Source organism: Carlito syrichta, unplaced genomic scaffold, assembly GCF_000164805.1.
Source record: "Carlito syrichta isolate Samal-C Ts95f unplaced genomic scaffold, Tarsius_syrichta-2.0.1 Scaffold287889, whole genome shotgun sequence".
Taxonomy (NCBI): domain Eukaryota; kingdom Metazoa; phylum Chordata; class Mammalia; order Primates; family Tarsiidae; genus Carlito; species Carlito syrichta.
In genome coordinates this window covers 13,769-26,729 of record NW_007231985.1, presented here as the reverse complement: position 1 = coordinate 26,729, position 12,961 = coordinate 13,769, and the positions used below count along the sequence as shown (strand labels likewise).

General features: G+C 53.3%; 1 protein-coding gene across 1 annotated transcript in view; it reads left to right on the top strand.

Moving 5' to 3' along the window:
• Positions 1–2,465, top strand: part of MAP6 (microtubule associated protein 6) — an 85,355-nt gene extending 82,890 nt beyond the window's left edge. The window contains exon 4 of the mRNA XM_008053121.2: positions 1,343–2,465. Within this exon, the coding sequence (XP_008051312.1) occupies positions 1,343–2,336 (994 nt within the window). The 3' untranslated portion in view covers positions 2,337–2,465. The remainder of the gene's footprint in view (positions 1–1,342) is intronic.
• Positions 2,466–12,961: the final 10,496 nt, after the last annotated feature.

Genomic DNA, 12,961 nt, shown 5'->3' with positions numbered 1-12,961 from the left:
ATGTGCCGGGCCCTAGAAGGGAAAGATCCCAGGCTCCAGGAGCAGAAAGACCAGACTCTAGTCCATGTGGGTTCCTCTCTTTCCACACCACTCACCCTCCTCATCTTCTTCAACAGCCAAGAAGGTGATAAAGTCCTTCCTGTGCTCTTCCTAGGGCTGCCATGTTGTTGACATGAGCTGGAAAAATAATCAATTCAGAAAGCGAAATGTGTTATAGGTTTGTGAGAGCTTGAGACGCTGGCTGAGCAATGCCACTCTTGAGTGGTGACTTCCAATCGGGCCTGCAAGGAAGGGGTGTGCACTCTCAACCAGAGGGCCCCAGCTGGCCAGGTCTGAGTGTGGCACTGTCTGCCCTTGAATGTCAGTGTTAACACATGCTCCCCACGATGTGACTGGGTCGAGGACGGGGCAGAGGGCAGCGGTGAGGCAGCTGAAGCAGGGCATGGGGGTCTGGTGAGGGGAGTGGGCTCTTGGCTGCGGGGAAAGAAGCCCTGAAGCCTGGGAGTTTGTGAGGGCCAGGGTCCAAGGAGAATGGGGATGGAGTGAAGGAACCAGGGCCTTGTCTCTGCCTGGATTAGGAGTCCCAATGAGTCACCTACCAAGTCCAGGGACAGCGGGAGTGGCACAGATAATAATGAAGTAGATTGCCTATGAGAGCTGTGGGAGGTTGAAGGAGGAGGATCGCTTGAGGCCAAGAGTTTGAGAATAGCCTGCGTATCATAGTGATGCCTCATCTCCACAAAAAACAACAAACAACTAAAAGCTGATCTGCTTTTTACTATCACTGTGTGCCTGCTATTCTATACAATGTCAGTGATAGAATACTTTTCCCTTGCAGGGGAGAGGGGAAGCGGGACATTCCTACTACCCCCTTTCTTGGTATGTCATAGACCCTTTCCCCCCTCCCTGCAGAACAAGGAAGGAGCACCCTGGCCAGTAGGGTCATCTACTTGGACAGCTAAAATGGGGCTTGCTGGGTGGGCCTGATGATCCTGGAGGAAAGAGTAGGGATCCGGGCTGAGTGTGGAGTGGACAGGCTGCTGGGACACCCAATGGATGGCTCTGAGCCCAGCCACAGTACTGCGATACCACCAGGGCACCGCCCCCGTGCCACGTGCAGGTTATAATCAATTGGCAAGCACATTGAATGACATTCCTGAGCCTAGCCCCCACCCCACCCCACGTTCTGTGCCAAGAACACAGGAATCCAAATCCCCTGGCTCTCCAGCAAGAGCTGCCCGCCCCAGGCTCTGCCAGGCCAAGACTTCTCAGGCAATCTGTGCTCTGCCTATCTTTGCCCTGAGTTCTGCCCTCACAGTGACCACCTCTCTCTCCTTTGCAGGAGCCTGGTCCAACCCGTCAGTGACTCAAGTAAGAATCGAGGTCCTGTAGCCACAGAGCCAGACAAGGATCAAGGTCCTGTGGTTCCAGGCCTTCAGAAAGGTCAAGGTCCTGTGGCCCAAGAGCCTCCAAAGGATCAAGGCCCCAAGGTCCCAGGGCCTCCGAAGGATCAAGGTTCTGTGGCCCCAGGGCCTTTGAAGGATCTAGGTCCCATGGTCCCAGTACCAGTCAAGGATCAAGATCACGTGGTCCCTGAGCCTCTCAAGGATAAAGGTTCTGTGATCTCAGCACCAGTCAAGGACCAAGGTCCCTTGATCCTAGGGCCTCTAAAGAATCAAAGTTCTATGGTTCCAGAAAGAGTTAAGGATCAAGTTTCCTTGGTACCAGAGTCTCTGAAAGATCAACATCCTGTGGTCCCTGAGCCTGTGAAGAATCAAGTCCCTGTGGTCCCAGCACCTGCCAAAGATCAAGACCCCATGGTCCCAGAGCATTGGAAGGACCAGAGTGCCATGGTCACCACACCTGTAAAGAATGAAGGGCCCGTGATCTCTGAGCCCGTAAAGATTCAAGGTGTAGTGGTCCCAGAGCCAGTCAAGCGTCAAGATGTCACGGTCCCTGAGCACCTGAAAGTTCATGATTCTGCAGTTGTGGCACCTCCAAAGAACCAAGGTCCTGTGGTCCCCGAGTCTGTGAAGAATCAAAGCCTCATTCTCCCAGCACTAGCCAAGGACCAAGGCCCCGTGGCCCCAGAGCCTCCAAAGAACCAAGGTCCCATAGTCCCTGAGCCTGTGAAGAATCAAGTTCCTCTAATCCCGGTGCCTCTGAAGGATCGAGAGCCTCTGGTGCCAGCACCAGCAAAGGACCAAGGTCCTGTAGTCCCTGAACCTCTGAAGACTCAAGGTCCCAAGGGCCCTCAGCTCCCCACTGTCCCACCTCCACCCCCAGTCATGATCCCAACTGTCCCCCACACGGAGTACATTGAGGGTTCCCCTTGACATGCCAATGAAGGAGCTGACTGTGAGCCTGCTCCCCTCCTGGGGCAGTGAAGACACATATTTAATCTGCATGAAACACGTACCGTAGTCTTGCTGGAATCTAATAAAACTCGTCCCTCTGGCTCAGCAGTGTCTCTCTCTGGCTTTGTGGTTGGGGCGTGTGCATATGTGCATACGCGTGCGTGCCATGTGCACTCAGAAGTGGCTATGTCAGGCTCTACAGTCACCCATCTGGGCCAGAGGAATCTGAGAAACATCCAGCTCCTGTGAATTATCAGCATGAGATGTGAGTGGTGAGCCGCACTAGGAGATGGGAGACAGGACCACATCATGAAGGGGGCCAGGATGAGGCAAGGGTCAGATTGCATGAAGGTCCGGCAAGAGGTACCAGATCCAAGCAGGCTAAGCCCTGGATGGCTCCGAGTCTAAGCCTGCAGATGAAACAGAAGCAGGGACCCAGGTGGCCCGGGGAATTGGGTGATAGTTGTTTGCCAAGAGCTCAATCTTAAAGTTCACCCAGAGGTCAAACTTCTTGAGAAAACCAAGCCTCTGATCACAAGTCTCAGGACACAGTAGACCCTAGCATCTCCGAACCTCATTCAATATCCATGACAGCTTAACCAAGAGCCTCTAAAAAGTACCTGAAGTCCCCCTCCCATTCATACCTGCAACGGGATTTTCCTCAGCACTTACTGTGCACCGAGCTCAGTACTGGGCATTGAAGAATCCCAGTCTTATGACAAGAAAACGTGGTGTGGGATGAGGACTAGTTTAGACCCAACTTTGAGAGGACAGTGAAGAGAGGACACCTAATATGGGCAGCCAGGAAGGCTTCCCAGAGAAGGTGGCTGTGGAGTTCTGACAGGTGCTGGACAGCCCAGGCAGGGGACAGAAAGGATAGCACGGGTGTGGCCAGGGCAAGGACCCCTCTAGAAGTCCATGGATGAAAGGAATCTGGTTTGCAAGAGGACTTGACCAAGGGTATGGAAGGTCTCTGGAACAGGAAACAGGAACCAGGCAGGGGTGATCAGCTTTCAGAGTCCCAGGACATCTGGGAGGGAGTGAGTGTGAGGCCCTGTGGGCTGGCAGGCTGAGGGAGAACCACAGCCAAGCCGTGGGGAAGAAGGCTGTGCAACAGGCCTGAGACTCAGCCTTGCTGCCGGGATGCCCCTGGATGGGCCACAAGGCTGTGTGGCAGCCTTCCTTTAAAAGCCCAGAACCCTCAGAGAACTGCAAGCGGGAGGCTCCACCCGCTGCCCTCACCAAAGCTGGCTCCAACACTCCTACCCTTTAAAAATCTGTTTGTTTGTTTTTGTCAGGGTCTTACTCTGTCTCTGAGACTGGAGGGGAATGGCATGATCATGGCTCACTGCAGCATGGACCGCCTGGGCTCAAGTGATCCTCTTCCCTCAGCCTCCGGAGTAGCTGGGACTCCAGGCACGTGCCACCATACCCAGCTAAGTTTTTTGATTTTGTGTAGAGACAATGTCTTGCTATTTTGCCCAGGCTGGTCTCAAACTCCTGGGCTCAAGCAATCTTCCCTCCATAGCCTCCCTAAGTACTGAAATTACAGGCATGAGCCACCACACCTGGCCCTAAAAATCTTTTTTTTTTTTTAAAGAGGTCCTTTTAAAGGAGCTCAACTCAGTTCTTATTTAAAAAAACAAAAACAAAAACAAAACAGGAAGTACAGCACTGATGACTCCAAAGAGTTCAGTTTTCTAAGCAAGACATTCCCAACCAGCTGGCACCAAGTTCTCCTCACCCCATTCCCAACAGCACTAGGGTTTTCTGTCCCCAGAAGCCACCTCTACACACACACACACACGCACTGTGAGGTTTCTTCCTGGCCCAGTATGGAAGTAGTCCTCAGAGCTTGTGGCCATTTGAGCTCTGATAGTGAGAGACCTGGAGACAAGACAAGGCTGAGCACAGGCATTGAAGTGTCAGGTGTGGAGAGCTCCTTTCAGTTCTTGCTCTGACCCACACACCGGGTCCCATGACACATGGTCCCACAGGTCAGGCAGAGGATGGCATGGTCTCCAAGACGCTGAACAAGCCTCTGAGACTCCAAGGGGCAGGCGTCCAGGAGGCCACTGATGACCAGGGCTGGACTGCTGAAGAGAGAGCCAGCTGGAGACCAGGACTGGAAGTCAGCTGCCTCAGGGTCAGGTGGAGAATGGTCACTGAAGCTCCCCACGTGGAAGCTGAGCTTCCCCAGACAAGGTGTGAGAATGGAAAGAGACGTGAGCCCGTGAGCCCACAGTTCGAGCTCTAGAGACCTTTAGGTCATCAAAGAGAGGCCACGGAGGAAGCTGAGAGGGTTAGGCCTAGAGCAGTAAGGAGGAGGCAAAGGGCCTGTGTTGCCAGGAGGGGTTCAAGGAGACAGAGATGCGCAGTGTCAGAAGCTGGAGGCCAGTGTAGGTAAGGACTGGGGGTGGGCCTAAGAGGTGGTGGCCTCTGCTAGGAGCCCTGGGGATGCAGGGGCAGAAAATGTCCAGCTGCGGGGGTGGGGGGGTGAGCTGCTCCGTGCAGTCCAGCTCTCCACCGCCAAGCAAGAAGGCTCAGAAGGAGGAGGGGAGGGCTCTGGGCCCCATCGTGGGCTGGGGCAACGAAGGACGGGAAATGCACTGGACTGTCAGGCCCTTCTTGCATGGACTTCGATCCTGCATGCTCCTTCCGCGGCAGCCATTTCCCAGCCCCCCGCGGGGTCCTCGTCCTTGCCCTCCCTTGCCCTCCCCTCCCTCCGGCCAGCGAAGGCCTCAAGGAGCAAGACGAACGACCCCAGGCCGCCGGCCCCGCGTCCCCACCGACGCGGCGGCCTGCGGAGTGGAGGGGGACGGCTGGGCGGAGAGGGCGCCCCTTCGCGGGAGGGGTGGGGCGGTGGGGTCTCTGCAAGGGTAGGCTCCCCGCTCCCAGCCCAGGGTTAGCCCCGACCCGCGGAGGCCGGGTGCGCCGGCGGCCGAGCCCCGCCCCAGCATCGCATCCCGGATTCCCGGAAGGGCGCATCCCGGAAGGGCGTCTCCGCCCAGAGCCCCCGGCCCGGATCTCGCAAGCCCCGGGACGCAATCGCCTCGCCCCGCAGCCCGGGCCGCGGCCGACCGCGCACTTGCACACCGCCGCGCCCGCAGGCTCACCCCCTGCCCAGCCACCGACCCCGGGCCCCACTGCCCGTGCAGCCTGGCCCTGCGGGCTCTCGAGGCGCGGCCCTGTGGGAAAGAAAGTGGCCCGGCGTGGGTGGGCGACTTCGACCTCTGCAGCCTGCGCTCCACCCTCCCGCCCTGGTGGGGCCGGGCTGGGAGACGCCCTTCGGGAGCCGGCCCGAGGCCTCGCCGGAGCCCCTGGCGGCTGATCCGAGAAAGGCCGCCGTGTTATTCCTTTTCTCACACAGAGATCCCTTCCCTTGGCACCTCATAAGGTCACTTGATGACCTATTGGAGGAACGAGGAGGCGGCCCGTGTGGCAGGAGACAGGAGCCAGGTCCGGCTGGAGCGACACCTTCGGCAGTCTGCCGCGGGGTGGGCGGATGGTCTAGAGGAAGGGGGTAGAGAATGCGCTCCCGCTGACCCACTTCTCCGCCAGAAACCTGGAAATCTTTTTTTGCACCAACCTCCCACTCCCCTTCCAATCCACCGCTAAGACGAGTCCGCTCTTCCTGCTAACTAGTGAATCTGCCCACCTTTCTCTAGCTCTGTGACCATCCCTTTTGCCTCACATATCACGATTTGTAACTGTGGATGTGGATGTGAGGCACGGCGGGCAGAGTGTAAGAAATGCAGCGCGTCTTCGTTTTAATAAAGCACATTAAATACGATTGGCACCTCCTCCTTTCTTTGCCAGGAAATCTGATTATTAGTCGTTTTCCCAGAGCCTCACCCTGTCTCTGGGGCTGGTCACAATTCCAGGAGGCTCAGGCCATCCCGGGAAGACACACAGATGTGATCACCATGGCTACCCCCAGCCCTGGGGGAGGGGTGAAAAGGGGGGCACTGGCAGACCTCTCCCTCCCCGACTAGCCTGGCTGGAGAGCTCCCAAAGCCAAGGTTGTGGTACTTCTACCCAATTTGCCCAGACACCCCCGCAGCTGTCCACATCTGAGCCCATCTTTCAAAGGTCCTGCAACCCAACCCCCAGGCGTCCTGCCCTTCCTGTGCACCTCCGTTTGGAAAGTCAGGCCTCTCTACCCTCTTAACCATCAAAACACCTGCATTTTAATCCCCTCTCCACCTTGGGTCATCAGTTTAACATCCTCAACCTGGTGTGGTGCTGCATGCCTGTAGACCCAGCTACTCAGGAGGCTGAGGCGGAAGAATCACTTGAGCCCTGGAGTTCAAGGCTGCAGTGAGCTATGATAACACCACTGTACTGAGCAACAGAGCAAGAACCTATCTCCAAAAAAAAAAAAAATTCTCTGTGGGCTCAGTTCTGGTTCTGGGCAGGCCAGGGCTCCACCATTTATATTCCTACCAGCCATGTATAAGGTTTCCCGTTTCTCCACATTCTCACCAACACTTGTTATTGCCTGTCTTTTTCATATAGCAGTAATTTCTTTTGCTTATTCCAAAAATCTTACATTTTTTCTTACACACCAGTAAGTATCTAATAAATACATGTGGATATTTATTGTTGAGTGGATGAGTGGGAATACAGGAAACAGGTGGTTTTGGCAGAAGGACGAACACAGTTTGGAACATGGTAAGTGAGAGAGGCCTGTGGAACAGCCAGGGAGAGGTGTCCAGGTGACTCCTGGATATGGTGAGCTGAGCCTGGGAAAGGGGTCTGGACTGAAGGCAGAGATGGAGACCTCACAGCAATGTGGGCCTCACCAGCCCAGAGAAGGCACGTGAGATCATGAGAGAAGGTGAGTTTACCCAACGAGAGTGTTGTGGGAGGTGGGAGAAGGAGAGTCCAGGACAGAGCACTGGAAACACCAACATTTTGGGGACAGACAGAGGAAGGTAGCCACGGGTGGAGCCTGCCTTGAGTAGCAGACGAGTTAGAGGAAACTAAAAAAGAACACCCACAGGATCAGGACCACGCATGCTTCCCTGCAGTAAGGATGTAGAATGTCCATTGAACAGAGTGGGCAGTGTGTCAGTACATACTGAGGCTCTGGGTTGGGAACATAGGAGTTCATTTTACTAGTCTCTCAATTTTCATGTATGTTGGCATATGTTCATATGTATAAAATAAGTTTTTTTGTGTGTGTCCACTGTACCAACAATAAAGAGATCACTGACCTTGGCAATCACAAGCTCTCTGGAGTGGAGGAAAGAGAAACCCGATTCCAGTGAATGGGAGATCAGAAAGGGGAGAAATCAAGTGGTTTCATACCTGATGCATAATTCACTGACATTTCAATTAGCAATCACTGAGCACAAACACCCCAGGTGTCCCTGAGAAAAGAGCAGGCTGTGTGTAACATTCATGAAGTACTTCTGTTGTCTCCTGATGCTACCCATACAGCGACCACTGTCAACTAGGCCCAGCAGCGAGCAAAGAGCTCTTCCTCAAAAGGAGGAAAACTACTTGCCAAGGAGCACTCAGCTTTACCCCTTCATCCCAGATGATCCATTGTGATTTCTCTAGCAGGTTTGCCATGGGGTCCAACTCCAGCCCCATCTGCTGTGGATACAAATCACCCTTGAATCTGCTGGATTATCAGGGATCTGCTGGGGCAGAGCTGCTTCCTCTCCAGTCTGGACCACCTGGAAGCCTTCTTCTCTGGGCCCCGCTCCAACCAGGCAGGCCTGATGGTCACTCAATAAGTAGATCAGAGAAACACACTGAGCGCAATATATCTTGCCTCCAAAATACATAGAAGCCCAGCAAGTGTTGTACTTTGATCATCAGTAAGAGGCAGAAAGCCCCTTTCATTCTGCGAGGCTTTTCTTGCATGATACAGACCACCAAACACCCAGACACTTCACTCAGGTAACAGGGCCCTATGATCTTACAAGATGGGTTGCCCATCCTCAGGTACACTTGTATCTTATTGATGCATTTGAAGTACCTGTTGCTTCCTACTCTCCCAGTCCTAGAGATGTCATGTGATCAATGTAGTGGACAAGTATAATGACGTGTGACATGGGAAGATGATCAAAGTCCCCACGGACTAAATTGCAACAGAGAACCAGAGACTGGAGGTGGTTCAACACCAACCGTGAAGGTGTACTGTTGTCCCTGACAAGAGAGAGAAAACAGTTATTGGGCCTTTCTATAGAGAAAGAGAAAAATATATTTTTTATCAGATAATAGTTTCACATCAAGCAACAACAGCAACAACAAAATTAAGTTCCCATAAAGAGACCCTACCTAGGACAGCATCTGTAACTGAACTTGTCATCTGAGTTATACGATAATATCCTGTCATTCTCCAAAACCCATGACTTCTCTACAGACCAAATAGGGGGTTAAACAGAATGTGACAGAAACCATGTCTGTGTCTTTCAAGTCTTTGAAGGTGGCATAAAGTTCTATAATTGCCCCAGGGTCCCAGCATGACTTTTGGTTTATTATTTGGGGAAGAAGGAGAAGATCAAGGGGCTTCTGCTTGCTCCTCTCAGCCCTAATTGCCCTTATTCCACAGGCCTGGAGGCTCATGTGTGAATTCTACCTGTAAATTCCTATTATATACCATAAAACTAAAAAAATTAGTCTAAGATCCCACTGGGTACCTTGGCTGGACTTAGGTCAAAACTCCAATTACTACCTGAGATGCCATACAGTGGCTTTCTGTATCCTTAGTTATTAATATCAGGGAGACTCAGCATCCCTGAAAAGCTTGGGTGTTTTCCTTTCACAGTGCACAATTCTCTGGTAAATGACCCAGGACCCTTTGCGGAAGGCTGAGTGATTTACGTGTGTATCTGTGGTGCCATTGAAGGGGCCTTTCTGAAGGGTACTGGCCTCTTTTCACCTAAGGGACTTTGAGTGAGAGATAGAAACCTCTTTCATAGTGGTTTAAGTCAGGTTTCTACTTGCCAGACCTGGAGGACTTGTATTTGTTTTGTTGCTTCTGTTCTAGAGATGAAGGAGGACTTTCAGGGCTGCCATCTGTTTGGTCCCCTTTGTTCTATTTGGCCATTGATGGATCGGCCCTTGATGGTTCAGCCTTTGCTGAAGACCTCTGTGGGTCAGAGCATGCTGATGACCACTCGAGGTCTGGTGTCATGCTGTGTGTACCCTGGATCCTGTCACTTCCACTGAAATCATGGAGCCCTTTCCATGACACCCTCTCCCCCAGTATGCCCAGCCTGCGGAGAACAAGTATGCATTGTGCTTCTGAGATGCTCCCCCACTGATGTGTTTCTGGGTGCCATGGTGAAGGGAGTGTCTTCCAGGCTCTACAAGAGAAAGTCAGGCAGGTGGTATTCAACCAGGGAGTGTGCGAGTGGGTGATATGGGGTAGATCCATCTCTTCATTCCTCCTTCTCTTGGTTTTTGGATTCCTTCTTCCATCTGAAAGCAAGGGACTTAAATCAGCATAAGCCTTGACTGAATCCGGGCTTCAGTCAACCAGTGCACACTGAACCTAGACTCTCAGGTAAGGTTGCCCATATTAATAAATTCAGCCCAATGAAAACTATATCCCACCCTCCCTGGACTAGCACCCATGGAGAACATTTCCATACATATTATCCATATTTTTGCTGATTTGAATGAGCAAAAGCCTGTAATTCTTTTGATGTGTGCACTGCTCCATCCCAGACATGGCTGAGAGTCAGTGCCCTGAGGCAGGCAAGGATCCACTCCAATTGTCGGACTGGTGACAAGGGGATGGGGCATGTGGAGAACTGGCCTCCCCTGGGTGGTGGATTGAGACCTGCCCATGACCTTTTGCTGCTCCTCCCATATCTAGTCTAATCCTGGTGCCTTGAACCTGGGCTGGCCTCGTGCCTTCCTTTGGCTAGTAGAATGTATTGTAAGTGACATGATGTACATGGCACAGTCCAGGCCTTGGATGTCAGCTCCTGCCTTCATTCACCCAGTACCCTGAGGCCACTGTGCCATGGAGGAGCCAGATGAAGGGCCTTGTGGACAGAGTGACCCAGCCTCCTGGCCTCATCACAGCTGTCCCAGCTGAGCCCAGGTAAGTGTCCCAGCTGAGCATGCAGTAAGTGCAGTCATCTGAGTGAAACCAGACCAGGCCAGTCAACCCATAGAATAAGGTGTTGTGTTAAGTCACTGAGTGTGGAAGCCAGGTGCGATGACTCATGCCTGTAATCCCAGCACTTGAGAGGGAGAGGGGAGAGGATTGCCTGAATCCAGGGGTTCAAGTCCAGCCTGGGCAACTTGGCGAGACCTCATCTCATCAAAAAAATCAAGGCCGGGCACGGTGGCTCAAACCCATAATCCCAGCACTTTGGGAGGCCAAGGTGAGGGAATTGTCTGAGCCCACAGGTTTGAGAACAGCCTGGGCAACTTGCCGAGATCTCATCTCTACAATAAATCAAAAAATTAGGACCGAGCTCGGTGGCTTAGCCTATAATCCCAGCGCTTTGGGAGGCCGAAGTGAGTGGATTGCCTGACCCCGCGGGTTCGAGATCCACCTGGGCAACTTGGAGAGACCTTATCTTTACAATAAATCAAAAATGAGCCGGGTGTGGTAGTGCATGCCTGTAGTCCCAGCTACTTGGAAGGCTGAGGCGGAAGAATCGCCAGAGCCCAGCAGGTCAAGGTTGCAGTGGCCAGGAGTGGCCACTGCACTCCAGTCTGGGTGACAGAGTGAGACTCCAACTCAAAAAAAAAAAAAAACTAGCCAGGCATGGTAGCGCGTACCTATAGTTCCGGCTACTTGGAAGGCTGAGGTGGAAGGATTGCCTGAGCCCAGCAGGTTGATGCTGGGGTGGTCATGAGTATGCAACTGCACTCCAGCCTGGGTGACGAAGTGAGACTCCAAATTAAAAAAAAAATAAATTAGCTGGGTGTGGTGGTGTGCAGATGTGGTTCCAGCTACTTGGAGCGCTGAGGCAGAAGAATCACTGAGCCCAGGTCAAGAGAATGCCACTGCACTCCAGCCTGAGCAACAGAGTAAAGCGCCTACTCAAAAAAAAAATAAAAACTGAGTGTGGAGTGACTTGTTACTCAGCAACCGACAGCTAAAACGCTTTGCAAGGTGACTTCCAAGGCAAGGTCATAGCAAGGTCTTCAGGCAACAATAGCCTCACCAGGCAGAGCAGTAGGGACTGCTTCTGCTGCTGGGAGGCACTATAGGGTAGGGGCTGGAGTGTCCTCAGCTGTTCAAATCGTCCCATGTGTCCCCTGTCTCGTTCTGACCCTGAGATCAGCGCCCTAAATTTCACCCAAGAACTAGCAGTCGTGTAGATTCAGCTAACAAATTGCCAGTATGATGTAGCTCAGTACTTCCTTCCCACACCTTCGCGTCTCTCTGCAAAGTTTATGATCTCTGGCTTATCCCAAGAGCAGGGAAACAGAAGAACAACATGGATAAAGAAAGAGTTGGCCCCTTCTTGGCGTGAGTGCTTTAAGTACAGACACTGCCTCGTTCTTGCTGGAGCAAATGGGTCAGTTCGTGTCTGGCAGCTGGACTTGGTGCTCCCCCCACCGAGGAGATCCTGGAGACTGCGGTGTGGTGGCACTGAGCCGACACCTCCAGATCACACTGAGGAAAAGGAAGAAAGACAGCAGCAGGATGCATGAAGGATGGAGTGTCCCCAGGAGTCCTGGAGGGACAGTGCAGTACGTGCTGGCAGAGTCACTGCCACAGAGCTGGGGACATGGAGGAAGCCACGTTTCTGACTAGGGGCCCAGAAGGTTCCCTGGGGGAGGTGGTGACCTTTGAGAGAGGCCTCGAAGGGTGAGGAGGGGCTCTGCGGGTAGAGAAGGGAGAGGTGTGAGACCAGGCAAGGGGGAGGTGGTGAGGAGTTGAGAGGGGCTGTGGGGGGATGGGGCAGTGGCAAGAAAGAAGGTCGAAGCCGGGCTTGGTGGCTCAGCCTGTAATCCCGCGCCTTTGGGAGGCTGAGATGAGTGGATTGTCTGAGCCCGCGGGTTCGAGACCCGCCTGGGCAGCGAGACCTCATCTCTACAATAAACCGAAAAATCAGCTGGGCGTGGTAGCGCATGCCTGTAATTCCGGCTACTTGGAAGTCTGAGGCCGAAGGATCGCCGGAGCCCAGAAGGTCGAGGCTGCGGTGGCCGGGAGTGGCCACTGCACTGCACTCCAGTCTGGGCTACGGAGTGAGACTCCGACTCAAAAAACCTCGAGGGGCTGAGTGGCGATAGTTATTGCTCTACTCCTACTAATGCTCGCTGACCCTCTGTGTATCTCATCCTGAGCAGTTCAACCCCTCCCTGTCTCCTACCTCTGCCCTCTTCCAGTACTCTCTCTTCTGGCTTCCAGGCTCGCCCTGCACATCTCAACACCCACACCTCTGTCCCAGCTGTTCCTCACGTCTGGATTGCCTCTTTCCCTCTAGCCCTTGTCCCAGCAGTCTTCCCTGACACTTTAGCACAGCCCAAACCCAAGGCACTGCAGCATAATGAAAAGAATTCGACTTTAAAGCTGCAGAGATGTGGGTCCAAATCCCAGCTCTGCTGCTCGGTCTTGAAATACTATCTTCCCGGGTTCGAGACCCGCCTGGGCAGCGAGACCTCATCTCTAC